Source organism: Carcharodon carcharias, chromosome 4, assembly GCF_017639515.1.
Source record: "Carcharodon carcharias isolate sCarCar2 chromosome 4, sCarCar2.pri, whole genome shotgun sequence".
Lineage (NCBI taxonomy): Eukaryota > Metazoa > Chordata > Chondrichthyes > Lamniformes > Lamnidae > Carcharodon > Carcharodon carcharias.
Genome location: NC_054470.1, coordinates 153,474,137 through 153,500,380, shown reverse-complemented (window position 1 = coordinate 153,500,380; position 26,244 = coordinate 153,474,137). Strand labels below are relative to the sequence as shown.

Here is a 26,244-nt window from a genome sequence, read left to right as displayed (position 1 = left end):
ACGGCCTTGATAAGATGGATGTCGAAAGGATGTTTCCTCTCGTGGGTGAGTCCAGAACTAGGGGGCACTGTTTTAAAACTAGGGGTTGCCCTTTTAGGACAGATATGAAGAGAATCTTTTTCTAAGGGTTGTGCGACTTTGGAATTCTCTGCCTCAGAAGGTGATGGAGATGGGGTCACTGAATATTTTTAAGGCAGAGGTAGAGAGATTCTTGTTAGGCAAGGGAATCAGAAGTTATCAGGGTTAGATGGGAATGTGGAAATCGAAACACAAGATGATCAGCCATGGTCTTATTGAATGGCGGAGCAGGCTCGAGGGGCCAAACGGTCTACTCCTGTTCCTATTTCTTATGTTCTTAGACATTGTCCACTGAAGACTGAGAAAAATAGTACAACTGACATTATAAATAGTCATTTATTTTAGAAAGATAAGTAAAATGACCATGTGTTTTTTATGTCACATAATAAAAATACAAATTGTCTTGAATACAATAATTTTACAAAACTTGAGATGGTTTAAGAATTCATTTTGTCACAATTGAGAGAGCACTAGACTTATCTAATAAACATAATAGCAACATTGCAGCACTAATCTCTTGAATATAAAATAAACAGTACTCAATGGTATTTGGAAGCACATTTACTCCTTTCTAATAAATATAAAATGCTTCAAAAACAAAGGCGGGATCAGCTTCCAACAATTCAACTTGCACAGGGAATGACAAATCAACTTGGGTGCAATCCAACAATTATAAGTTTTATAATAATTACTACTGTTGGTGAAGGCCCATTGTTCATACAGATCAGACTTTAATGGTCCACCCACAAAAAGATGAGTCCATTGAAATGCTGTTAGAACGTAAAACATTAATTTTTAAAATTCCTGACAAATACAACCTTGCATTTCTGCATGAGCCTGAATTAAATTTGCATCACCAAAAAATGCACTTGGATTTTGGAAAACATTTACATTTTCTTCACGAAGGCAATCTTGATGTCTCTGGATGAGCAAACTACATTTTTCCCTTCCTGTCTGTTGTTTCAATTAAGATTTGTTTATTCAAATTTAAAAGCACTTCCGTAAAACAAAGGGATCATGTATGCAAATATAGTTCACTCCACACACTAGCTTAATAGATAGAACTAGTCATTAACATTTTGAAAATGTTACAGCAACACCATTGTAAGACAGCTTGAACTACAACGTGATGAAACAAGAAGCATTGTAAATACAGGACTCTTCAATTTCTGGAATGATGAGTGGCTTGAAATATAGCTCCTAAGTGCTAAAAAAACAAAGCTAACCAGTGTCAAACTATACATTTAAACTATAAGTTTTATACATTTATTAGCTAAAAAAGGGAACCCCACATGTGTAAACTAGCAACTGAAACCTACTTTTCACAAATAAACATTTTTTATACAGTATTCATCTTCTATAGGTAGATTTTCAACTTTAATTTTGTTTAAATTTCAGAAAATATTAAATTCCTGATTTTCTTGTGGATAAAGACATTGTCTTGTATAGTAATAAATCACAGAGACCTTAAGTTCCCAGATTCAATTCACAATCGGTGCCAAGTTAACTAATCGCAACTAGCGGTGCTACAAATTAGGAGCATCAGGGTTTCCATTCAGACTGCTATTCAGTGGATTCTAACTGTATGTACTTGTTTGTCAGTCAAGAGCTGTAATGAGTTTGGCTATAACACTTCCATGGTTGCTGCAGCAGTGAAGCAAAGCAAATTTTAAAATAATCAATCCAAGTGAAATTAGGAAGAAAAAACATGAGTTTAATTTTCTAGGTGAAGCTAATGTGGAAAACTAACAAAAAGTATGTCTTTGATATTTTAAAAATAAAATAGAAAATAGTACCACCATAAGTACATAGTTTACCCTTCAATATTGCAGTAGATAATAATGCAGTTGACAGGGGCACAGAAAAATAGATCTTTTTACTAAATGAGTCAAAATTTCTTTCTTTCCTTCACCCTCACATTAACATGCTAACTCAGGCTGGGCCCCATAGATGCTAGGAGACCCCAGATATTGCCCAAATGGTCATTCTTCATGTACAAGACAACTGCTGATCATCTATGTGATTATGAGGCATGACAGCCAATTCCAGTTCTGTCCAAATTCAATACATGTAATTCCAAGCAGAACTCATTGGTTAGGAAGGCTAGCTGCTTTTCTTCTTAGGTACACAGAAGCCATTTGTAAAATCCTTAGCTACTCCAACTTAAGTTAGCTGATTCACCACAGTTTAGAGATTATTGGTCATGTGGTTCAGAGGAACATTGTGAAAAGCACTGACCAACTGAATCCAAGGTACATCCCAGGTCTGTTAATTTTCAGGTGAAACTTAGTAAAAAAAAACTAATCAGAAAATAAATTTGTAAAATTATGAATGGGGAAATCAATAAAAACTGAAAACAAAGAAGCTTAACAAGTAGGTAACTTATGTCTACAACAATGTGATCACGACTAATGAAACTTATATAATTGACAGTGTTGCAAAACTATTTATTTTAACATAGCTATAATTGTAAAGCTTCAGGTCAGAATCACATTTAGCAGGTCAGGTGGTATATAAGTAAAGTACGTTTCAGCACTTTGAGGCTCTTGGCAATGGATACAGACAATATTCCCTTAGTTGGTTACTCATTAATCTCATAATATATTTGATAGTCATTAAGGATTGCATTGGTTGTGAATACATCCAGGACAACAATGCAAGGTATCATGAATAAAAATATCACACTCCACACAATAGACGTTCTGGCACGAATTGCAAATGTATACCTGTAAGAAAACAAGGACAGATCAGAGAGTAATCTTAAAACCATGAAAAAGCACATTGGCTATGTATCTTCTTCCTCAATACCATGCACCCCATCTCACCTGGAAGATGAAGGGACAGGTAGAAAATTTTATCAAGTCTGTTAAATATTATTTAGCCAGCTACAAAGATGCAGTTTGTTCTCCAATTTTCCACTGGGAAGTATTTAGTTTAAATATGTCACTGGCTCAAAATCCTGGAACTCCCTTTCTAACAGCACTGTGGGTGTTCCTACAACACATGGACTGCAGAGGTTCAAGGAGGCAGCACACCACCACCTTCTCAAAGGCAATTAGGGATGGGTAATAAATGCTGGCCTAGCCAACGATGCCCACATCCCATGAACAAATAAAAAAGTATTCTTTGATTGATGGGAGAAGCACATGTTTGACAGAATGATCCAGAAATGTCAAGGGCAGCTGAACCCTCTCCAGCCATCATCCAATAGCCACCACTCTCTTCTAGCAGGGAATACTAGATAGTGATCAGAAACAGGATGCTTGGTCATTTTTTCACCCTCCTGCACCCTTCTCAACCCCCTCCAAAACAACCAATCAGTGTGATAGAAGTATTTGTATCAGCCAGCGGCTAGTCTGGCTGAGATTAGCTAATTAAACGTCGACTAGGGAATTAATCTGTGGTCTATACATCTTGACCAAGTCGTGTTTGATGTACTTGTCCATAAACACAGTAAATATACTTCATGATTTTTTTTCTTGAGCAAGTGACATCTCAATGCTTTATAGTAAGAAAATAGGTTGCTGGAGACTCATCATGTCAATTGATTAACCAACTGGAAAACACCAAATCGTAATTTATTTGGTAGGCCTATCTTCAGCAGACTGTCACAATGTCAAGTAGGGACTGGCAAAAAGATTTAAAAGTTCAGTGCTGGACAGGACTTAATGATTTATAGCACATCATAATCCCCTTAAATGCATCATTCTACTTAATTGATTGGAATTATGTTCATCTGGATTTTAAGTAGGTCCCCTAATGGAAAAGCTGAGTTTTACCCAGGTAACCCAATATATCAAATCATATTTCACAATAAAATTCAAGTCAGGATCATTACTTTAATAATATAAAAGTGTCATTAAGGGGGCAATTTCTTTAGCTCTAATATTAGGTGTGGCTGCAACATTGACAGCATCCACCATCTTCCAAGTTGTGAAGCTGCAAAAGTCTTCCATATATAATACTTACATTTAGATCTTTCAATTCCCCCTGGCAACCTTGACAATACCTGCAAAAAAAGGACAAGAATATGACTTACCCTTTTCTCTGGCAATTTTTCTTCTTTCTATTTCTCCCCTCAAGTCATGGTTCCTTGCTGAAATCTAGTTCTAGGGTACCTTCAGATTTCTTTCCCAAATGCCACTTCTCACATGCAAGCCTCAATTGCAAGTGTTGGAAAGATATCAAAGCATGTCAAGTATCAAGCCTTTTCTCATTTGCCCCCAGTGTCTATACTCTCTTCCAGCAGAGGTCACTAAAAGGACTTAGATGCAAGAGCTCTGGCTTGTTTCCTCCTTCCTAAGCCAAGAGTACTGAGGCTAATTATGGTGCTTACTCTGCACAAACCAGACATTGTAACTTGGACCTTCTTTTTATGTATGGCTCAGTCAATCATTGGATAAACTTTCTCAGCCGCTAGTGGAGGAAAATTCCACTCTTTAAATACAAGTTAGTTAGTGTATTATTAATCTGGAGAATACAAAAACAAATTACAGATTTGCACACTACAGAATGCACATCATTCAAAGCTTTGTGAGTAATAACAGATGAAAAGGTCTGGTAGTTCTGTGAAGTATAGGATGTAGAGGCTACAGAAAGAGAAACACAAACTTACACTTTGTGGTCTGATTTCAGTTATTTAATTAAGATCTTACTGTGTTGTATACAAAACAAAGCCTGGTGCACTCAATTAAGAAAATAATTTAATCTATATCTAGCCTTATCATGCTCCCCAGGTCTTCCCCATAAGCTTTAAAATAAATGATTGCTTTTGAAGTGCAGTTACTGTTGCTATGTGGTAGCTATTGTGTACACAGCCAATTTGCCCACAAGCAACAAATGAATGAATGTGTTTTTGATGTATTTGGGGAAGAAATGTGGGCTCTTCTTTGAATAGTGCCATGGGAACATCTACATTTACCTTAACAGAAAGGTGGAGCCACAATTTAACATTTCCTGAAAGACAACGCTTCTGATAATGCAGTAGCCCCTCAGTAACACGTTGAAGCATCAGCTTAGCTTACATGCTCAAATTTCCATTGGAGTTTGAACCTATAGCTGCCTGTCTCAGAGGTGAGAGCACTACTGAGATGAGCCATCAAGGGAGCCATACCAACACTATTTCTCTATTGCTCTAGTAAAATAAAAATGTTTAAAGAACATTCTCTCTGATAAATGAGGACTGATTTTAAGAGGAAAACAATATTGAGACTATTTTTCCATTTTTATTGGACGAAAATGTTCTAATCTTTTTCAACGGCACAGTGTCCTTTACATACCTTTCTCCTTGAATCTCCTCTAAGGAAGTTTCTCTGAATGCATCCAATGGAAACAGGTGGTGGTAAGACCTTGCCAAATGAGGTGCAGACACTAGTGTAAGACCTAAAGTAAATGGAAAACAACTTCCAGTTATGGATGGGATGCTGCCTTCAGGTACACTTAACATATTGTTTGCACAGGCCAACACCAGTTTAAGTACAAAAATATTATTAATAATAGTACACAAATATTCAAAAACAATTTCTGCCCTGTAATGTGTAAAATTCACTTTATCAAAATACCATAATTCAAAAAAAAGACAACAGAACACATAAGCGCACAGAGCTACAAAACAGATAGCAAAACTATATATTATACATCAGGATAGATTTACAGCTGCGCTAGGGCAAGTCTCATACACTGGATTTGTATGTGCATCCTCCTAGAATATAATAGGAAACAGATTAATAAAGAGCTGACTTTTCTGTAATCAATGCTCAATCAATGGATTAGGAATTGATCACATATCGCAAAGGTATCCATGAAGCCTGGCTATTTGGCCTACAAAAGACCTTTCAAAGTTAAACGGTAATGTCACATTGAAACAGTTAGTTTGTAACTTAGCTTAGGGCTTATGTACCATTTGGGGTTTTGTTTTGTAATTCTTTATTCATTGCTCTGTGTTCAGATCCCTCCACTCCACTGTTCAACCTACCCTCAGCACCCAAGATCAACCTTGTCAAAGTCACAATAGCTCTTGACCATGACTCACTGCCCCTCCTCAACTTCTCTGCCAATACTGACCACATCAATTTTCTCTGCTGGCATTCCTCCAGTTTATCTGCATGGCAGTGCTTTCCTCAAGTTTTCATTCTTATCTGCCCCAGTGCAGTTAATGAATGCATAATCTCGGATAAACAATATCCTATCCCAACATGGTCATCTGTTGAGTGCCTCAGAGTTCCGCTTTTTGTTCTCTCCTTTTCGTCATTTACTGGTTACCGTTCTCCATATTATCCGCAAGTACAGGATTAGCTTCTGCATGTATACTCAAAACCAAGTTCCATCTTCTCACTTGACTGCTCTGAGTGATTTATTCCAGCCTTAGTTTCTATCTCCACACTCTGCCCCTTTGACTCCAAGATTATTGACCGTTTCCCATTTCCTCTGTTCCACAATCTAAACCAAAGTGACTGGTGTACATGATTCTCTCCCAAAAGCACTTTACTTTGCTATTTATTTCTCTGCCTTCAAACATCTCCTAAAAACTGATCTGTTCAACCATACCTTTAAATTTGTAAGTAAAAGTACTCACCACACACTTTGCATTCCACAGGCAGTTCAGTATATTTAGCTCTGCACTGGGGACAATAATATCCACCAAGTGTTAAGACTGGTCCACTGCTGCTATCTAAATGTCTGAAAATACAAGAAGTTAATTAATTAACTTAATAACACAATTACAACCAGTTTACAGCATAAAATTTGTAAATTTCCAGACCTTAAAGAAAACATGTCTAGACCAGTGCAGAGCAAGGGGGATACAGATTGATGTTCTACTCTGCTCAGTTCCCAATCGAAATCATTGGGGAGAGAGACATCAAGATGGCATAGCAACATCTCTCAGAGAGGAGGAGGAGTGAGAAAATTTGACCTGGTATCAGGGGGCACAAGCAGCATCTTGAAAGCAGTTTGCCCAAAGTCTCGGCTGCAGAGTTGCTAGGCAAAGTAGAAAATCAAATTACTGAAATAAGGGAGGAAACTGACCCAAAATATATTTTTAAAAATAATGTAAAATAAGAATCACTATTTCTAATAAAGTAAATTATAAAAAATTAGCCTAAGCCAATTGACTAACAAAATCTTCAAAACAATGTTCAACTTCCCGAATCACCATTGTACAGTTAAATCTGAAGCATTAATTTCTTACAGTGCTAAAAACATACCAAAGATGTGCATAACTGAATCACTTTAGTTAGCTAACTACCAAACTAAGAGTTTGCATTAAATATAAATTCATATAATGTTCCATACTGCTGCGAATCATTAATCATACTTACGCCATGCTGAAACATGGTTTTGCATCCTGATCTGATAAAGATACCATTGTATGCTGGGGGAAACCTTACAACAGAAAAACTCATTATTTTATTTCTATTTAAGAATCAAAAACATCTCATTTGCAAAGCTAAATACATTTTATCAAGAAACCTGCCTAATCATTAATGCTAACGCCAGTGTAAATGAGAAGTACCATGATCCGCAAAATCAAATGAAAAAGCAAACAGGAAATGTTCTCAGGGCTGAAAAAATATAAATTCTCTCTCTGCAAGACAAAATCTAATTATAATAGAAGTCCATTGCTTCGGCAAACTCAATGTATGCACCAACATCCCATTGCACTTGTCAGATTCAAACACTTACTTTAACCACACCCTGAATCCAGAGCTTGGTTGTTGTGTTGTGAATCAACTTTCACAGGATATCAGGCCTGCTGAAGTTGTTAGTAGATTTCACCTAGGAATTAGAAGTTTCAGCTGGAAATATTGAGTTTCTATTGGACTCTGTTTTAACTAAATTAGTAAACTGGCAATGCCTCCTTTAGTTCAGATTGTTTATCTTGTGAACAGCTGAGGCACACAGGCTACGAACATCTCAGGTTTGTTGCCTAATTTTAGATAATTTAGCAGGAATGATGCTTGGTCACCATAAAGAGGATCCCTGGCGTAGCAAGTGAAGTTGACAAGGGCTTCCACTTCTGGCCATTATCCAGTGACTTCTACTGTCATGTGTGAACATCAGGTAAGGGCTGAATCACATGGTAAGAATATCTAGTCAATATTTACTTTCTAGTATCCTAGAAAAGGCCATTTGTTCTCAAGCCTCAGAACAAACAACTATCCTCAATGAATTTCCTCTCACAAAATGCAACTTCAGCAGTGTATCAAGATGCTGTGTGCTAATCTCTTCTTTGCCTCCACCTATCTCTGGCCCTCTATCCAGCTCTACCTGTCCCACCCCCTTCAACCAGCTTATATGCCACCTCATTTCGATATTTCTTAGTTCTGATGAAGAGTCACATGGACTCGAAACGTTAACTGTATTCCTCTCCGCAGATGCTGTCAGACCTGCTGAGGTTTTCCAGATACTTTTGTTTTTGTTGCTGCGTGCTAATGCCTTCCAAGGCCTCACAATAAATTTCACATGAGTGTGAAAAAGTGTTATTGATGAAAAGAATTTGCCCAATGAATACTGAATTCCTTGGACTAACACTGTCCTAAAATAGTCTGAAATAAACCGAGAAGATCACTTTTACAGTTACTGCATACAAAAACAACATTCCAAGGTACAAAGAACAAAAAGACTATCATGTATGAAACAGATTAATTGACTAAGAATGTACTTACCCATACGAATAAGAGAACACTCTGAATTGGAGTTGGCAGGTGGAGGTCTCACGTGATAACTAAGCAGCTCTCTAAAATGGCTCTCATCTAAAATAACATGGTATGTACCTATAAAGGGACCACAGAAAAAGTAATCACACATTTAAGATGCTACTATTTTGTGAACTAGATTTTTTCATTTTTAATCTTGCTTTCCTGGTCTCTTTCAGCTCCACACTAAGTATTAACAAAAGAACAGGTGATCGGTTTCAGTGATATTTGTCACTGGCACTAAGAATCTGGCAGTAAAAAGTTCATAACATTGACTTCAGTGCCTAACCCTACCTCTGCCTGCCACTTGCCCAGAGTGACACAGCTATTGCAAGAGTGAAATCATAACGCAGCTTTTACACAATACATGTGGAACTACATGCTGCTGTATTTTGAGTTTGACACCATAAGTACTCGTGTAAAAGTTAATCTTGTGTAAAAGTCAACGCCATGACTTTTGGCCTTAAAAAAATTTGAACTTTTCATATACCTTTTGTAAAAGTTGGCCCTGGCTTCTCAAAAATCAAACCCTGTTGAGGATTACTTACTTACTTACCAGCAATTACCATGGTTCATTAATTTAAAGGTACACTCAGGAACCTTTAAGTTTCCCCTCTGCCAATTCTATAGGCAATCTCCCAGCCAATTGGCAAGACTAGTGTGTACCACGCGATCTATCACAATGCCTTCAAGAAAGAACAATAAGCACACAGCTCAATTTAAAATGAAAGATATAGCATTCGCCAAGAAGACTAATAATTGTGCAACAGCAAGAGAGTTTAATGTTTGCAAAAAAAAAAGAGACTGGAGAAAAACATCAAATAAACTAGAAAAGATATTGAAAAATAAATGTGCCAGCAGAGGAAGATCAAGCAATGGCCTCACCAGGAGAAAGAAAGTAGCAGAATGGGTTAACAAGCATTAGCAAAACAATATTATCACTGCAGAGCCATCCGACTCATCGCTCTCAGAGAAGCAAAGAAAGATGGCATTCCAGAACTCAGTGCCGCATGATGCACAAGATTCATGAAAAAGCATGATTTAGTACTCTGTCAGAAAACAAAGAGTCTGTCACCTGAACTCGATGAAAAAAAAAAATCAAATTCCGCCATTTTTCATCCGACTGAGAGAAGGATGCATATTGCTGGCTTGCATTGCAAGTACAGATGAAACACCGATGAACTTCAACATGCCAAAAAAGACCAAGATTGGTGAAAAAATCATCTGTGTAAAGACAATTGGCCACAGGAAGACAGGGTTCACAGTAGTTCCATCTTGTATGGCAGGTAGCATAAAATTAAAGCTGATGGTGATATTCAAGCACAAAACTGTCACCAAAGAGAGGTTTCAGAAAGATTGTTATTTTCCTTGTTCACAAGAAAGGCTGGATGGATGAAGATGGATGGATGGTTTCAAGAAATGGATCAAAGAAGCGTGGAACCTGAGACCAAGAAGACTACACAGTTAGCTCGTCTGGAATTTCTTCAAATCCCACTTTTTCAACAATGAAGTCATGATGTGAAATCAACCGACACTGACATGGCAGTTATTCCCAGCAGTCTTATATGTGTTGTTTAGCCCTAGGATGTGTGTATAAATAAATCTCTCAAGGACAGTATACAAAAGATTTGGAACAATTTGCATGCTGGAAGGTGAAAGACATTCACTAAGGGTGGAAATGTGCTAGTACCCACACTAGCAAAATTATGTCAATGGGTCATAGATGCGTGAAATGAACTTGATCCCAATATTGTCAAAAAATCATTTCTAAGAATATCCTCGATGGTACCAAGGACTATTACATGTGGAATGATTGTGCTGAATTTACATAGGATCAAAGGAGCAGGAGTAGGCCATTCAGTCCCTCGAGCCTGCTCCACCACTCAAACAGATCATGGCTGATCTACCTCAATGCCATTTTACAGTGCTATCCCCATATCCCTTGATGTCATTAGTGTCTAGAAACCTATCGATTTCTGTCACACATACTCGATGACTCAGCTTCTACAGCCCTCTGGGGTAGAGAATTCCAAAGATTCAACACCCTCTGAATGAAGAAATTCCTCCTCATCTCAGTCTTAAATGGCTTGCCCCTTATTCTCAGACTGTGTCCCCTGGTTCCAGAGCACTCAGCAAGGGTGCTTTCTGTATCCTTTCTGCATCTTCCCTCTCTATGCCTTTGAGAATTTTGTAAGTTTCAATGAGATCACCTCTCATTCTCGAAACTCTAAAGAATACAGGCCCTTTCTCCTTAATCTCTGTTCAGAAGACATCCCAGGGATTAGTCTGGTGAATTGCCATTGCACTCCCTTCTATGACAAGTACATCCTTCCTTAGATAAGGGGACCAAAACTGTACACAGTACTCCAGATGCAGTTTCACCAAGGCTCTATACAATTGCAGCAAGACATCTTCACTCTTGTACTCTTAGCCCCTTGCGATTAAGGCTATACCATTTGCCTTCCTAATTGCTTGATGCACCTACATGTTAGCTTTCAGTGACTTTTGAACAAGGACACCCAGGTCTCTTTGGACATCTACACTTCCCAATCTCTCAACATTTCAGAAATACTCTGCACCTCCATTCCTCCTACCAAAATGGATAACCTCACCCTATTCATATTATATTCCACCTGCCATGTTCTTGCCCACTTACTTAGCCTGTCTAAATCCCCTTGAAGCCTGTTTACATCCTCCCCACAACTCACATTCCCACCTGGTTTTGGGAAATCTACAAATTTGGAAATATTACATTTAGTCCCACATCCAAATCATTGATATTGATGGAGAACAGCTGGAGCCCCAGTACTGGTCCTTGTGGTTTCCCAGTAGTCACAGCCTGCCAACCTGAGAATGACCCATTTATTCCTACCCTCTGTTTTCTGTTAACCAATCCTCAATCTATGCCAAAATATTACACCCTATCCCATGTGCCCTAATTTTGTTTACTAACCTCCTGTGTGGGACCTTATCAAAAAGCCTTCTGAAAATCCAAAACAGCTCATCCACTGATTCCCCCTTATCTATACTGCCAGTGACATTCTCAAAAAACTCCAAGAGGTGTGTCAAACATGATTTCCCTTTCATAAATCTATGTTGACTATGCCCAATTAGATCATTATTTTCTAAGTGTCCAGTTCTCACATCCCTTTATAATAGATTCTAGTATTTTCCCTGCTATTGACGTCAGGCTAGCAGGTCTGTAGTTTTCCATTTTCTCTCTCTCTCTCTCCTTTCTTAAACAGTGGGGTTCCATTTGCAACCTCCCAATCTGCAAGCACCATTCCAGAATCTATAGAATTTTGAAAGATGCCCAATGCATCCATTATCACTTATCAGTACTAAAACAATGATGATGATGATGATGATGGTGATGAAGACGAGAAAAATTCATATGATGATGATGATGTTATGCAACCATACTACTGGGACAAATCGGTTGCTAATTCAGGTGGTAATCAGAGTGATTTTGAAAGATTTCAACATTATTGGATATATTTATGTTGTGTTGGATGAAATGTATATAGTTTGTAATGTTATAAAATAAATAAATGTTAGAGAATTAATACAAATTTTTTAGTGTTTTTCATTTTTGCTTTATTCCATTGCGACAGTCTTTTTTGGGACCAAGTCAAGCATGTATGTCAATCACTCAAAAACATTACTCGTGTAAAAGTTGACCCCATGACTTTTGGCTTAAAAAACTGGTCTCAAAAATTTGACTTTTACTTGAGTTTTCACAGTAAATTAAATTTCCCAATGGCAATAGTGATTCCAGGTATCAAAGAATTACACAATTAGAATCACAATTAATATTAGATTTACTGATCTGATTGAATATGAGGAAAAATATTTTACATGATTGAACAATTTTAAAAAGTATTTATTGTGCAATATTGACTTAATGGTTTAAAGTTAGTCAGATGGTCATTACATGCTAAGTAATTTGCTTAAATATTTCAAGTTAAGCAGTCACAAAAGTAAACCAGTGTATTAGAAAAATTAAAAATGTATTTCCTTTTGCATGGATGAAAGAATCACTATACAAACCAATTTTCAACAACATTCTACTCCCAAGAAGTCACTTTTGATGGGAGGTAAAGCATTCATTCAGACGTAGCTGACAGAATAAATTCACCAGAACTAATTTCTTCACCACATTTACAGATAATTAATAAAACAAGCTCTTTTTATTTTTCCACCAGATTTTCCCTTCCCTGGTTCTGAAAGGATTGATACCAACACAAAGATATCAGTTACCTTCCACTATCCTGCCCATATATGAGGCCAAACAGTGAGCTTTGGCAGACTATTTGAGCACATGGGACATCATAGCTGAGCCCAATTCTCTAATTATCGAATATTCAGACACACATTTTAAACTGAGGGCTCTAGATATCAATGAAAAGCAGGAAACTATCCCAAATTTCCTCTTCTTAAATGAAGAGCATGGATAACAATTGTAATGCACTTCCAACTGCCTGGCTGCAATCAGGTAAGTCAGCACAGGCCAAAGATCAAACTTAGGAAACTCTTGGTCTATATTGTTCAGCCACTCGCTGTCTTAACAACTGAGAGATTAGGTGAGATTTAAAGAAATGTTTAAGAAATGTTTCTCATTTTCTTTTCTAACTCTAACAAGATGAGTCAGATTGTACAGATTACCTACCACCAGTCTCGCGGGTGAGAACAGTGCAAACTCGAACTTCTGCCGACAGACCAATCACAGACACTCTGATTTTAGCAGTCTTCAAGCACTTCATAAAGTAAAAAAAAATGTTGGATTAGCAGTACTGTTATCAAAAACCTTAAAATGCTGCAACGAAAATCTAACAAATTAGAGCAATATTTCTCAACTCCATTTTTCTGCCAGCTTTTTTTCTTCTCAAGGCATTGATTTTTTGCTGAGGTACCAACCACCCTCCATAGTAGTCCTTGTTCATGTGTGAAAAAGTAAGCTATTCAACCACAGTGAAGGTCAAAGTTTAGCAAAAACCATTCCCCTTTACCACCCACGTCTGCAACTTGCAGCAAAAGTATGCCAGATAGCAATCAGGGGTAGAAACCCTGCTTAATTTTATCCTTCATGATCCATGGTGTTCAAGCCAAACGTAGCATCTCTTCCATCACCCCAGATGAGATCACTAACTCAGCACAAAACAAGCAACCAGGCCTCTTGAGAATTCCACTTGTTGAAGCAGCCATAGAATGAAAAAATATTTCAATTGCATCTCCACCAGCTTCTAAAGAGCCATTCCCGGCTCTTTCCCCACATCGCTGTATTTCGAAATGACAACAATCCACCTTAGGTTGAGTACAGGAACAATGGGGGGTGAATTTTTTGCTTTCTCAGTGATGGGCGGGAGTCCAACAAGGAGTGGGTGGATCGCCAATTCTTGCCCCTGCCTTTGAAAGGCACCCGATAATGCATCTTTTCTCCAATTAGTGGGCCCCCAGCTGGACACTGGCCAACTGCAGTGAGAAACCGTGGGCAGCATGACCCATCAACAATGTAAGGTAAGCCATTCGGTGGGGTGGGGGCAGGCAGGCTGTGAACCTGAAGTTGGTCACGTCTACCCATTTAAAAGCACCCCTGACACAGGACTGTGCAGCACAAATCATACTTTAGAGGCTGAAGATTTTTGGAGGAAACCATTTAAATTCTTTGAAGGATTGCAGCAGGTAAGAGCTTGATTTTACATGTGGGTTAATTTATATGCTAGTAGTGAATCATTCAGGACTCGCCAGGGAGGAAAGGACATTTAAGCGCAGCTGACCCATTCCCCTTATGAGTAGCAAGTGTCTAGGAAAAGACTCAAATTCAATCCTTTATCTTTCTTTGTTTCTCCATAGACGGGGTAGAGAATGGGACACCAGCTGCTGAGGGTTCCAGACTCTGGACGGCCCCACAGTTTGATGACGACTCCCTGCAAGTCTTCTCTAAGCTTTCAGATGGGTGGGAGGTCCTCATTCCATAATACGGAAAGAGGAGACCTCCTAGCCAGACAAAAATCAGCCTGGATGGAGGTCGTAGCAGAGGTAACCTGTTAGCAGGCAAGGAGGATTGAGAAATGTTGGCCCCGACAACGTATATGCTGACCACACATTTGAAGGTATGATTGAAGCACAACATTGCAATGACTATGTCCTTTTTCACTTCCAGGAGAAGGCGGTGCACAATGAGAGGAAAAGGGCCAGAACTGGAGATGGTAATCCTAACCTGCCCATCTTCACCCCGCTACAGGAGGAGTTCCTGGAACGACGCCCACCACTGGATCTGATCCATTGGCTGAGGCAGTAAAGGAAGTCCCCGGGGTGGTGAGATCCCAAGGGATCTTAGCTCAATCCTGCAAATTGTGCTACAGCGGGGTGGGGGCAACTGTCATGGAAACTGAGGAGGCTGTCAGGAAGGTGGTATTGATGGATTTGGTCTGTGGAGGCTTGCACAATTCAGGGAGCATGGTGTGTGAATATGGAAGGGTCTAAGGTTCAAATACTGCCTACCAACTCCTAAATGGTGCCAGTGTGTTCTGAAGAAGCTAGTCTCTCTGAACTCACCTCAAATATTGATGATGCCCCTCATTCTCTTTGTTTTTGTTTCCCCTAGAGAGCAAACATCAGCAACCACCTGCCCCAAGGAACCCTCACTAACCTCCAAGGATGACGGCTAAGCCTCAGAGGGCACAGCATCACATCTCCTCGTCTCACACCCAGCACCAGCTCAGATGCACGCACCTCGGTGGGAATGAGTGATCCAGCTGTAAGAGATCCACACGCTAGTGCGCGCACATCATTGTCGCAAGACAAGTTGTCACAGAACAAGATGAAGCAGGCCTCTGACAATTGGAGGCGTCTTAGGGGCCACCTAGATGCCAAACCCCATCAGATGAAGAGTCTCTGGAGTCGTCTGTTAGATACTAGATGTACAGCTCAAGGTGCGTGGAGATGTGACACATTCCAGAGGGGTTGCACGCACTGGCACGGGTCCATGCAGGCCATGAGCACTGCGATCACCAACTCTACAGAACACATGGATTCCTCCGTTGAAGGTCAAGGAGTGCCAAACACAGCAGTTCACTAATGGGATACAGAGCAAGTGTGCTGACCTACATTCCATCGCCTTGTCTTGGAGCTTCGGGGCCCAGAGGCCAAGAGAAAGGGACAAACAGCCTGGAATCACATCCAGGACCTGGTTCCTCTCAGGAAAGCAGAGGGCCAAATGGGCCTCACAGCAGCAGATGGGCAGCTGCTGCTGCCGCCATCGGGGGGCATCTCTCTGGGTGCTTCTGATGGGGGCAGCCTCTCCTCCATACCTCTGCCATTGATATAGAAGCCTCCGAGTGCCACGGCGACAGGTGAGCCTCCTGCCATTGTGCAGAAGACTCCCACAACGTCGGGTCCTCACAACCTCAGGTGACCAGAGGACGCACGCCAAAGTCATCACACGCAAAGGCCTACAAGGGTTGGCAGCCTGTGTCCAGCACAGGTTGCAGTGAGTGGGTGGGGGGTGTGGAAAGCACCACACTGTAGCACCTGGAAAAGATTTAAGAAACCACCTCATTAATCACACATGGGTTCACTGTGGCAATTTTGCATATGTCACTTTGGACTAATGCAGTTTTCTCATGTTACTAAATAAATGTTCTTTGAACATGATGTTCGGGCTGCACTGATGCATTCGGTGTGTAATGTGATGGTTTTGATTCAGATGGACTAAATGATGTTAAGGGAGCTTGTGTTCATGTAGGTCCCCCTTCATGGCATTATTTGTTGATTCTATGTTAGCAGATGTGACCCCTATGTTCATGAGAGACAAGAAGGTGGGAAGGGCCAGGTGTTGGTGTGTTGCAGATATATCGCAAATGGAACCTTCTCATAATTAGTGCATCTCTGTCAGCCTGCCATCCAGATCCTCCTGCAGACCGGCATACACACCTGGCTGACATAGCTTCCCCCACTCTTCATCAGAGTCGTCAGAGGATGAGGCTCTCTATGAAATTGTCATCTGCCAGGGCTTCCCCTCTCTGCAGGGCCAGGTTGTGCATTGCATACCATGTCCATTAGTGACACTCTTTCAGATGCATATTGCAGAACGCCGGCTGGTCGGTCTAGACAACGGAATCCCATTTTGAGTAAACCAATGATTAGCACATCCTGATGGATGAGTGGCTCTCATTGTATCTCCTCTCAGCCTCTGTCCTTGGGTTTAGTACTGGCTTCATCAGCCATTTCCTAAGAAGGTATCCAAAGCTTGGCTTCTCGAACATTCGCGGCACTTAGGAGTGCCTCAGTATGTAGGTGTTGTGGCTGCTGCCTGGAAAGCATGTGCAAACCTGCATGATGCATTGCCTGTGGTTGTATATCAGCTGTACTTTTAAGGGAATGATATCCCTTTCTGTTTATGAATGACCCCAGCTATCCAGAAGGCGCTTTACGGGCCACATGCGTGCACCTTTGGAAAACCAGCAATGCTGTAAAAGCCTCTAGTTCTTTCAGCCTGACTGGCATTGTCATCAGTAAATGAAATAAATTCATGTGCACACCTGAACAGGACATCAGCCACTACCTTGATGCAGTGGTGGCCAGCCAGCTGCAAGATCCCACGCAGGTCTCCAGCTAAGGTCTAGAAGGGCCCTGTGATGAAAAAATTCAGGGCCACTGTGACCTTCGAGGCCTCAGGTATCAGGTGCCCATCTACACAATTGGATGCAATATAGGCAGCCAGCATGTCATGGATTGCTGTGACTATCTCCCTGGACAACTGGAGTTTTCAGAGGCACTGCTGCTCTGTCATCTGTATGTCATCCTTGTCTGGTAGACTCTATTGCAGGATACTGCCTTCTCCTCCGTCTGCCTGCTGCTGCTGCCTCCCCTCATCTGGCCCTTGCGCTGCAGCAGGTTTCCCACCTTTTCTGGACTACAGGGTGCACCTGTCCCTGGCCACCTACCCTCCTTTTCCTTCTCACTGGATGCACGATTTTCATTTGGGAAAAATGATGCTGAGCACAATCCTGTAGTGCAAAATGTTGATTTTTGACCCCTTCCTTCAGGAAAAGCCCTGATACAGTGTTAAAACGAATGAAAATCCTAACTATCATCACCAGCAGGGTCTCCCAGCCCTGTTCTGCTGAAGTCAGCCATAATCCTGTTTGCAGCCTTGATGCCACCTTTGCAACACTTACTGTTAAAAAACGTAACTCCCACTGACTATGTTTCCTGTACACTCAATGCATTATGGTGTGGGCAATGCAAAATTGTGGCCATTAGCTTCTTAGCAAGCTTAATAGCTTATTAATTTAGTTTTAGTGGATGGTGCCGACTTTGGTGCAGCCTAATTTCCGTATTATGGCAGACTGACATGTTGATGTCGGGTTCACTACCAGACATCATGAAGTAGATTGTATATATGCATGGAATGGCAGTAATCCGATTTCTGCGCGTAAAATTCAGCCCCGGATCTTCTAAGAGAAGTGGGAAAGTAGCTTAGGTTGAGTCACCCTCCAATTTTCTTTCTAGTCATTTGGTAGGAGAAAAGAGTATTGCTGAAAAGAGAGAGAAATTGTTTAATTTTTTGAAGCTTTTTGTCTTGTACTCATCAAGACAATTCACAAAAAAATACCAATGCAAGGGGAAACAACATATTTACACTGTATGAGGAGAGAGTGCTAATTGGTTGGTAAGTGGGCTCTGATTGGGAGAGGCATTGCCATAGAGAATTCACCAGTGGATGGTGATTGACAGTTAACTGCCAAGAGTTACTTTAAATTTAAAGCAGGCAGCTGGACTCTGATTGGTTAAGACATTGCCATGGGGGAATGAACCAGCGAATGGCTGTCACTTACTTTATTTAGCTGAAACAGGCTCAATGTAAGTACGTTTTCTTTCTATCTGCAAAGAACAGGGCCCTGTGTATTAATATATGTAGCTTCCTGTACACGCAAATGTACCACACTGCAAGCCCAACTGACAAACTTAAATTGATTGTCAGAGTAATTCTTAGTACATTGAGGATTATTTAGCAAATGTTGTCCAGTCGCAGAATCACATTTCTGTGTTTTGAGTTTTGCAAGCATGGGTTGGTTGGGTATGGTATTTTTTTGATTTGTTCTGTTCATGCCGCTATATTGCTTCAATAGTTGACCGCGCCATAAACAGTACCCGTTTGAAATACATCCGTACCAAAATCTCACTCATGTGTAAGTAGTTTGGCAACGCAATTAATGATGCCACTAAACATGTTTCAAATCACTCTGACCATGTACTCTTAGAAAGTGAGATGTTTATTCTTGCGCGTGGTTTCAATTTTGGTGTGCCTTTCATCCCAAATCAAACAGGAAGAGGTATTTTCAGAGTTTGAACTCCTCTACTCCCAACTATCCCGCCACAAACTACCGCCCACTGAAGATGCTGAATCCTTGAAAGCACGCCTAGCTGATCTAGCGCATGCATATTGCGGGATTCTGAACAACCTGTCTGATTTCCACAAGCAACGCAAATGTCTTACAGCGTTGCGAGGCCATAAGCCAACCTGGACATACACGTCAGTAAATCTGACAAAGGAGCGGGAATAGTCAACATTAACAAGCGCTACTATATCAACAAAATTCACACCATTCTTAATAACGATTCAAATGCGTGTCCATTGGGCCTACTGCTCAACATCACCGGACAGCCTTGCTCAAAAGCAAGCTAAAATAAAAATGCTTGCTGGACATGTGTAAGAGCAATGAGCTGCCACGTGATTTTTATGACAGGGTTCATTATCATGGCTCGTTGCATCTGCATATGCATGGGCTGCCCAAGACACACAGAAGTGCTGTTCCTTTATGCCCTATTTTACTTATGACCGGTTTTGCACAACATGAATTGGCCAAATGGTTGGGCGAAATGTTGCAACCAGTTTTGAGCAAGTTTTGCAGATACACAGTGAAAGACTCCTTCACATTTGCAAACATCATACAGGACTTGCATATCGATAGCAATGCTGTGTCCATGTGCTCATTTGACACTGCTAGTCTATTCACCAATGTTCCACTTAAGGAAGGCATAAATATTTGCGCTGCAGCGCAATAGCATGGCAATCTAGACAAACCACTATTGTGTGAATCAGTATTCATTGAACTTATGAACTCAGCAATTCACGCAGTTGAGTTCAGTTTTAATGACATCGTGTATGCCCAAATAGCCATAGAATCCCCTCTGGGCCCAGCTCTCGCAAACATCTTTGTTGGGTTCCACAAGAAACAACTCTTCGATGGAATAACACCTAACCTCCTACCTTTTGCATGTTTGCTATATGTGGATGATATATGTTTGAAATATTTAAATCGGCAGCTGCATGGAACAATTTTCTTGCATGTCTTAATGGACTCCAAATTCACCTTTGAAATGGAGCAGTCAAATGAAATCCCTTTTCATGACGTTATGATTGAGATATCTGCCAGGGGCACTCTATCACAGTCTACCGCAAGCCTACCTTCACTAGTCAATACATGTGTTGGACTCTTACAGATCCATGCGCTATAAAATTGGCCTTATTGGCAACCTAATAAAAAGGGTGCGAGACATTTGCTCACCATGCAAGCTTGATGCTGAAATAGGGCACATCAAAGACATCATGCGGGATAATGGCTGCCCTGATCAGATCACTTCACATTGTATATTGCCCAAACTCACGAACAGGCCTAAGGCTATCACTTCGGCCCCTGAAAAGTACCCAGTTTACCTTAGGTTACCCTGGAAGGGCAAGGTATCTCAAAAATTTGAGCAACAGGCGAAACTAGCTGTTGCTGCTACTATGTGGTAGCAACACAAGTGGGGTATTCACCACTAAGAGGATGCTGCCATCAAGCCAAAAAAGGTGTTCTGCCTATCACACAAATGAGTAATGCGATATACGAATTTCAGTGCCAGTGTGATGCTCGGTATGTAGGCCGTACGTCCCAAAGACTGGAATATTGTACCAAACAGCACTTCCCTTCCACTGTCTGCAACAGAAAGGCATGGACCATACCCAACCAGCCCATGCTTGCAAAACTCAAAACACAGTGTCCAACATGAGATATGATTCCGCAATTGGACATTTGCTAAATAATCCTCAGTGTGTTAAGAATTACACTGACAACCAATTTAAGATAGTCAGTCTGGCTTGCAGTGTGACACATTTGCATGTACTGGAAGCTACGTATGTTAATACACAGGGCCCTGCTCTTTGCAGACAGAAAGAACATGTACACACAATGCACCTGTTTCATTTAAATAAAATAAGTGATAGCCATTCACTGGTTCATTCCCCACGGCAATGTCTTGACTAATCAAAGTCAAGCTGCTTGATTTAAATTTCAAACAATGCTTAGCAGTTAACTATCAGTCACCATCACAGGTCATTCTCCATGACAATGCCTCTACCAAAGTGCACTTGTCAACCAATCAGCACTCTCTTCTCTTACAGTATAAATATGCTGTTTCCCCTGACATTGGTATTATCTTGCGAATTGTCCTGATAAGAGCAAGATGAAAAACTTCGACAAAAAAAGTCTATTTTTTCAGCAATATTCAATTTTCTTTCTATTCAGTTGTTCTGTGAAAATGTCCAACCCAGCTAATCACTTCCCCCAAATTACACTTACCAACGGGGGATATGTCATATGGAGAAACTAAATTAGGAGCCCAGGTTCTGGGATGCCAAGGCACAAGAACTAGTTAACTCCCACACACACACACACACAAACCACCAAGCCAGGTACACATGGGTTACTTCTACCTCTTAGGAACAAAATATATGAAGCATTTACCTTAATAAGGTCATAAATGTTGGATGGGTCACATGTAGTAAGACTGCTAAAAATGACAAGTATTTCACGACTGGTGTGTCCTGGCATGTGCCTTTTGGGGAGAAAAGTTAAAACTAAGATGATGTCATCTGTACTGATCTAGTCCAAAATTTTGTAAAAAATACAGCTCAAACCATCTCAGGTGAAAAAACAACATGCAAACAGGAATAAAACAGAAAAACGAAGGGCGAGGGATGGGGAGAGGACTAGAAATCAAAAAGCTGTTAAACTTCCAAAAACACTTACTTCAAAGTCTCCATGGCCAAGGTGAGTGAATTGTAAAGTGAAGGTTCTCCACTGCATGGCATACCTACAGCTTTCTTCAAAGCTTCTTTATGCTTTTTCGGATTTCCTAATCCAAAAACAATGACAAAATCATAGCCTCAATGCTAGGGATTAGAAAACTTGTATGTCTCAAATAAACAAAATATTGGAATTTGTATCCTGCTTTGGTATAAATTTTTATGAGAAGCTGCATGGTATCAGTGAATCCAATTGGTCCAACAGGAACATCAGACTTAAAGTAAATTTCTGCTGAGTTAAAACATTAACATAGTAGAAGTAGCCCTGGAAGATAACCTGCTCAACTCATTTTCTTTTTAAATGAAACATACTGTGTATGGTAGATGCTGTTACGATCCCCGTGGTGGAACCGTAAACCATAATAATCAAATTTACCAAATGACCCCAAAATGAATTACCAACAAGGCTTCACTTTTTCTAATTTTTACTTTAACACAAATCAGGACAAACAAATTAAACATGAAATAACAGGCAAGTGATACTTCAAAGAAAAAGGTAAACACAACAAAGATAAGTTTTATGCGACCTCAAGCACCCACATATTTCCCCACAAAATGTTGCACCACGTGCAATTCTGTCTTTCCAACTCCAACCCTTGAGTCGCATTCACTGGCAGTCATATTCCATCTGGGGTCCCCAGAAATGGTTAGCACTGACACGGCGCATGTCTACCAACACTCTCACTCAGATCACGTCAGTCTTGATGGTGTAACTTTCCAAAGTTTCTTTTCAATCGACCACAAGCAACGTGTTCCACAATCTCGTCCTCTGATACAATCTCTCAACTCTTTCGCATTCAGTCCCTTTTAGCTTGCTTGTACATCACTGCCCCAAGAGCTTCAGGAATTTTATTTTTCTGCTTACTGCCAAACAGAAAATTGACCTTTTTTTAATAAGAGCTTGGCTGGCTTCTCCTCACAAATTTTGTGTTCCTCTTCCTGTCTCAGTCTTCTTTCTCTTTGTGTCTGCATCTTTGTGCTGATCAGCTTCATCCCCAGCTCTCTTGTTTGTGACTCTTATGTGTCTGGCCACACCACTTCTGTTTTAACTTCCTTCCTGTTGGTACTGCTTCCAGATCAAGAGCCGCCAGGTCACATGGACCAGTATTTATTATCCAAGAAAATGACAATTGATCCCTTTACATTTGATGCAAATTCTCCAGAATATTTGTTGGAAAAGGACGTATAGAAACAGTTACAGACTCCACAAACATTTTTTTAAAATTACAAATTTTCCTTACTGTGCTGCTTTCAGGTCAAAAGGATTCACAATACCACTTCATGTAATTTTTCCTAATAACTTTGTGACAGCGCACAAATACACTACACATTATCAAATTTGAAGCAAAATGATCCTAGGAATACACATAATAGCTGACCAAATTGGACATAGATCTTTCTGAAACACTGTATAATTATGAGTTCACTTGATTGCTATGCAATCCGCTAATATTATTCGCAAGGCATATTTCAAAAGTTCTATTCACAAAGTAGGCAGGGAAATGAAAAAATGCTCAAGATTAGAAGAGGCGAGTTCTAGCTTCCAGCTCTTTTGGCTCTTCAGCAAGCTTTTAAATCTAATTTTACAATGGGCAGGATTTTCTTGTGGGATTCTGAACCCTGGCATTAAACTCAAATGGTGGTCAGAAAATCCCCCTTCGATCAGCCTCAATAGGCCTTTAACTTCCTTAATAGGCTACCCACTGCTTGCATGGAGCAGGAGAACTGGCATGCAGACCAGTGGTGCAAAATTATTGGGTGGGGCGGGGGGTAAAAATTTTGCAATGCAATGTAGTTGAATTTACACTTCATATAATTACTTCTTCAATACTATCTTAAAATATGAAACACATAAGAATAAACTACATTACCTGCAAGTTCAGTAAGTTTTTCTGCCCTTTTGTTTTTTGTAGTAACAATACCAATCTTAAAATAAAAACAAAATATTGCAATTAGTAATTGACAATATTTTGCTGCCAAGAAAAACATGCAACACATAACTGAAACACCAGTGTAACACAGAGGGATCTGGGAGTTCTTGTGTATGAAATGCAAAAGGTTAGCATCTAAGTGCAGCAAGTAATTAAGGCAGCAAATGGAATTTTGACATGTATTGCTAAGGGGTTGGAGTTTAAAAATAGGGAAGTCTTGTTACAACTGTACAGGGTGTTGGTGAGGCTGCACCTGGAGTACTGTGTACAGTTTTAAGAAAGGGTATACTGACACTGGGGGCAGTTCAAAAGAGATTCACTAGGATGATTCCTGGGATGAAGGGGTTGACTTATCAAGAATGGCTAAACAGGTTAGGCCTTTATTCATTAGAGTTTAGAAGAATGAGGGGTGATCTTATTGAAACGTACAAGATTCTGAGGGGGCTTGACAGAGTAGATGTTTCCACTCATGGGGGAATCTCAAACTAGGGGACATAGTTACAAAATAAAGGGGACCTCATTTCAAACTGAGATGTAAAGGAATTTCTTCTCTCAGAGGGTAGTGAATGCCTGGAATTCTCTAGCCCAGAGAGTTATGGAGGCTAGATCACTGAAAGTATTTAAAGAGGAGGTAGGTAGATTTTTGAAATATCAGGGAGTTGAGGGCTATGAGGAGCTGGCACGAAAGAGAGGTTAAAGCCTGGGGCAGATCAGCCATGATCTTATTGAATGGTGGGGCAAGCTTGGGGGGCCAAATGGCCTACTCCTGCTACTATTTCTTATGTAAGACCCTTGTCCAAAGGCTCATAGGGAATAAACTACTGCTGGGCCCATAATGTAAGGCAAAGGAGAAAACACTTAAGTCTACAAGTCCCTATAATACAATTAATTGCACTGATCAGGTTGATTTAAGTTAAGTGAAATAAAATTCGGAATGATACATATTTGTTACACAAATTGTGCTTCTGTTAGAATGCACAAGGGAAAATTATACTAATAGTCCAATGTACGTTCATTAGAAAGGTACGAGGAATAAGAGAATATAGTTCTGATGAGGGCCATGAAAAGCCGAAGACTATATTCACACAGCTAAGAGGATTAAGGGGATCAGATAGAAATAAAAGCTTGCATTTACATAGTGCCTGTCATGACTTTCTGGCATCCCAAAGCATGTTACAGCCAACAAAATACATTTGAAGTGTTACAAAGAAATAATGCAGGGAAATGCAGTAAACAATTAATGCACAGCAAGGTCCCACAAAATGATTAGATAAGATGTTTTTATTCATATGGGTTGAGGAATAAGTATTGACCTACATATCAAGAGAGATCCCCTGATCCTCTTGGAATAGTACCATGTTTAGCATACAGCTGAGACAGCAGACAGAATCTCAGTTTAAAGTTTCACCAAAAAAATTCCAATAGGGAAATACTCCCTTCAATACTGCAGTGAAGTGTCTAGATATGTGCTTAACTCTTAGGAATTGGGCTTGAATCCACAGCCTCAGAGGTGAAAGTGAGCTAAAATTCAACATTTTGAAAAGGTTTGAGAGAGTACATAGTGCAAAATTATTTCCATTGATTTTTTTAAAAATTTGTTCATGGAATGTGGGCGCCACTGGCTAGGCCAACATTTATTGCCCATCCCTAACTGCATTTAAGAATCAACTACATTGCTGTGGGTCTGAAGACACATGTAGGCCAGACCAGGTAAGGATGGCAGATTTCCTTCCCTAAAGGACATCAGTGAATCAGATGGATTTTTCTGACAATCAGCAATGGTTTCATGGTCATCATAAGACTTCTAATTCCAAATTTTTATTGAATTCAAATTTCACCATCTACCATGGTGGGATTCAAACCCAGTTCCCCAGAGTCTCTAGAATCCTAATCCAGTGACAATACTACTATGCCACTGCCTCCCCAATTAGGGCATCAAATTAAATTAGTGATGTGTGAACACATTTTGTGTGGACTGGGAAACAGGCAGCAGAATTTTCAATGAACTGAGGTTCATGGGAGATGAAAGATAGGAGGCTGACATAAGAACACTGGAATTTTTGGATGGCACCAAGATTGCAAACAAACTGATTGAACATTAGACAGTAACCAGAAAGGGGGATAAGAGCAGTGGCAAGGGTACAGAACTTATTTCATATGAACTAAACATGCTTGATACGTACTAAACATTAGCCAGATGGACACAAAATTATACCAGGCCTAGGTTTAAATTAGGAAATGAGCTTGGGGTGTATTCCCTTTAAGTTCAGAAGGTTGAGAAGTGATCTAATTAAAGCCTTCAAAATTATGAAGGAATTTAATTGTGTAGGAACAACTAACCATTTCCTCTGCTGGAGGAGTAGGAAAGAGAGAGGCACAAACATAAAATTAGAGCTAGGCATTT

The 26,244-nt window shown here is 40.1% G+C and overlaps 1 protein-coding gene across 4 annotated transcripts in view; it reads right to left on the bottom strand.

Moving 5' to 3' along the window:
• Positions 1-400: 400 nt before the first annotated feature.
• Positions 401-26,244, bottom strand: part of gtf2h2 (general transcription factor IIH, polypeptide 2) — a 39,298-nt gene continuing 13,454 nt past the window's right edge. For all 4 annotated transcript variants that reach the window (XM_041186313.1, XM_041186315.1, XM_041186312.1 and 1 more), the window contains 10 exons: positions 23,781-23,835; positions 21,854-21,959; positions 21,569-21,659; positions 13,444-13,531; positions 8,745-8,852; positions 7,398-7,461; positions 6,653-6,756; positions 5,358-5,460; positions 4,048-4,087; positions 401-2,804 (listed from right to left, as the gene is read on the bottom strand). In XM_041186313.1, coding sequence (XP_041042247.1) covers positions 2,694-2,804; positions 4,048-4,087; positions 5,358-5,460; positions 6,653-6,756; positions 7,398-7,461; positions 8,745-8,852; positions 13,444-13,531; positions 21,569-21,659; positions 21,854-21,959; positions 23,781-23,835 — 870 coding nt within the window. In that variant the 3' untranslated portion in view covers positions 401-2,693. The remainder of the gene's footprint in view (positions 2,805-4,047; positions 4,088-5,357; positions 5,461-6,652; positions 6,757-7,397; positions 7,462-8,744; positions 8,853-13,443; positions 13,532-21,568; positions 21,660-21,853; positions 21,960-23,780; positions 23,836-26,244) is intronic.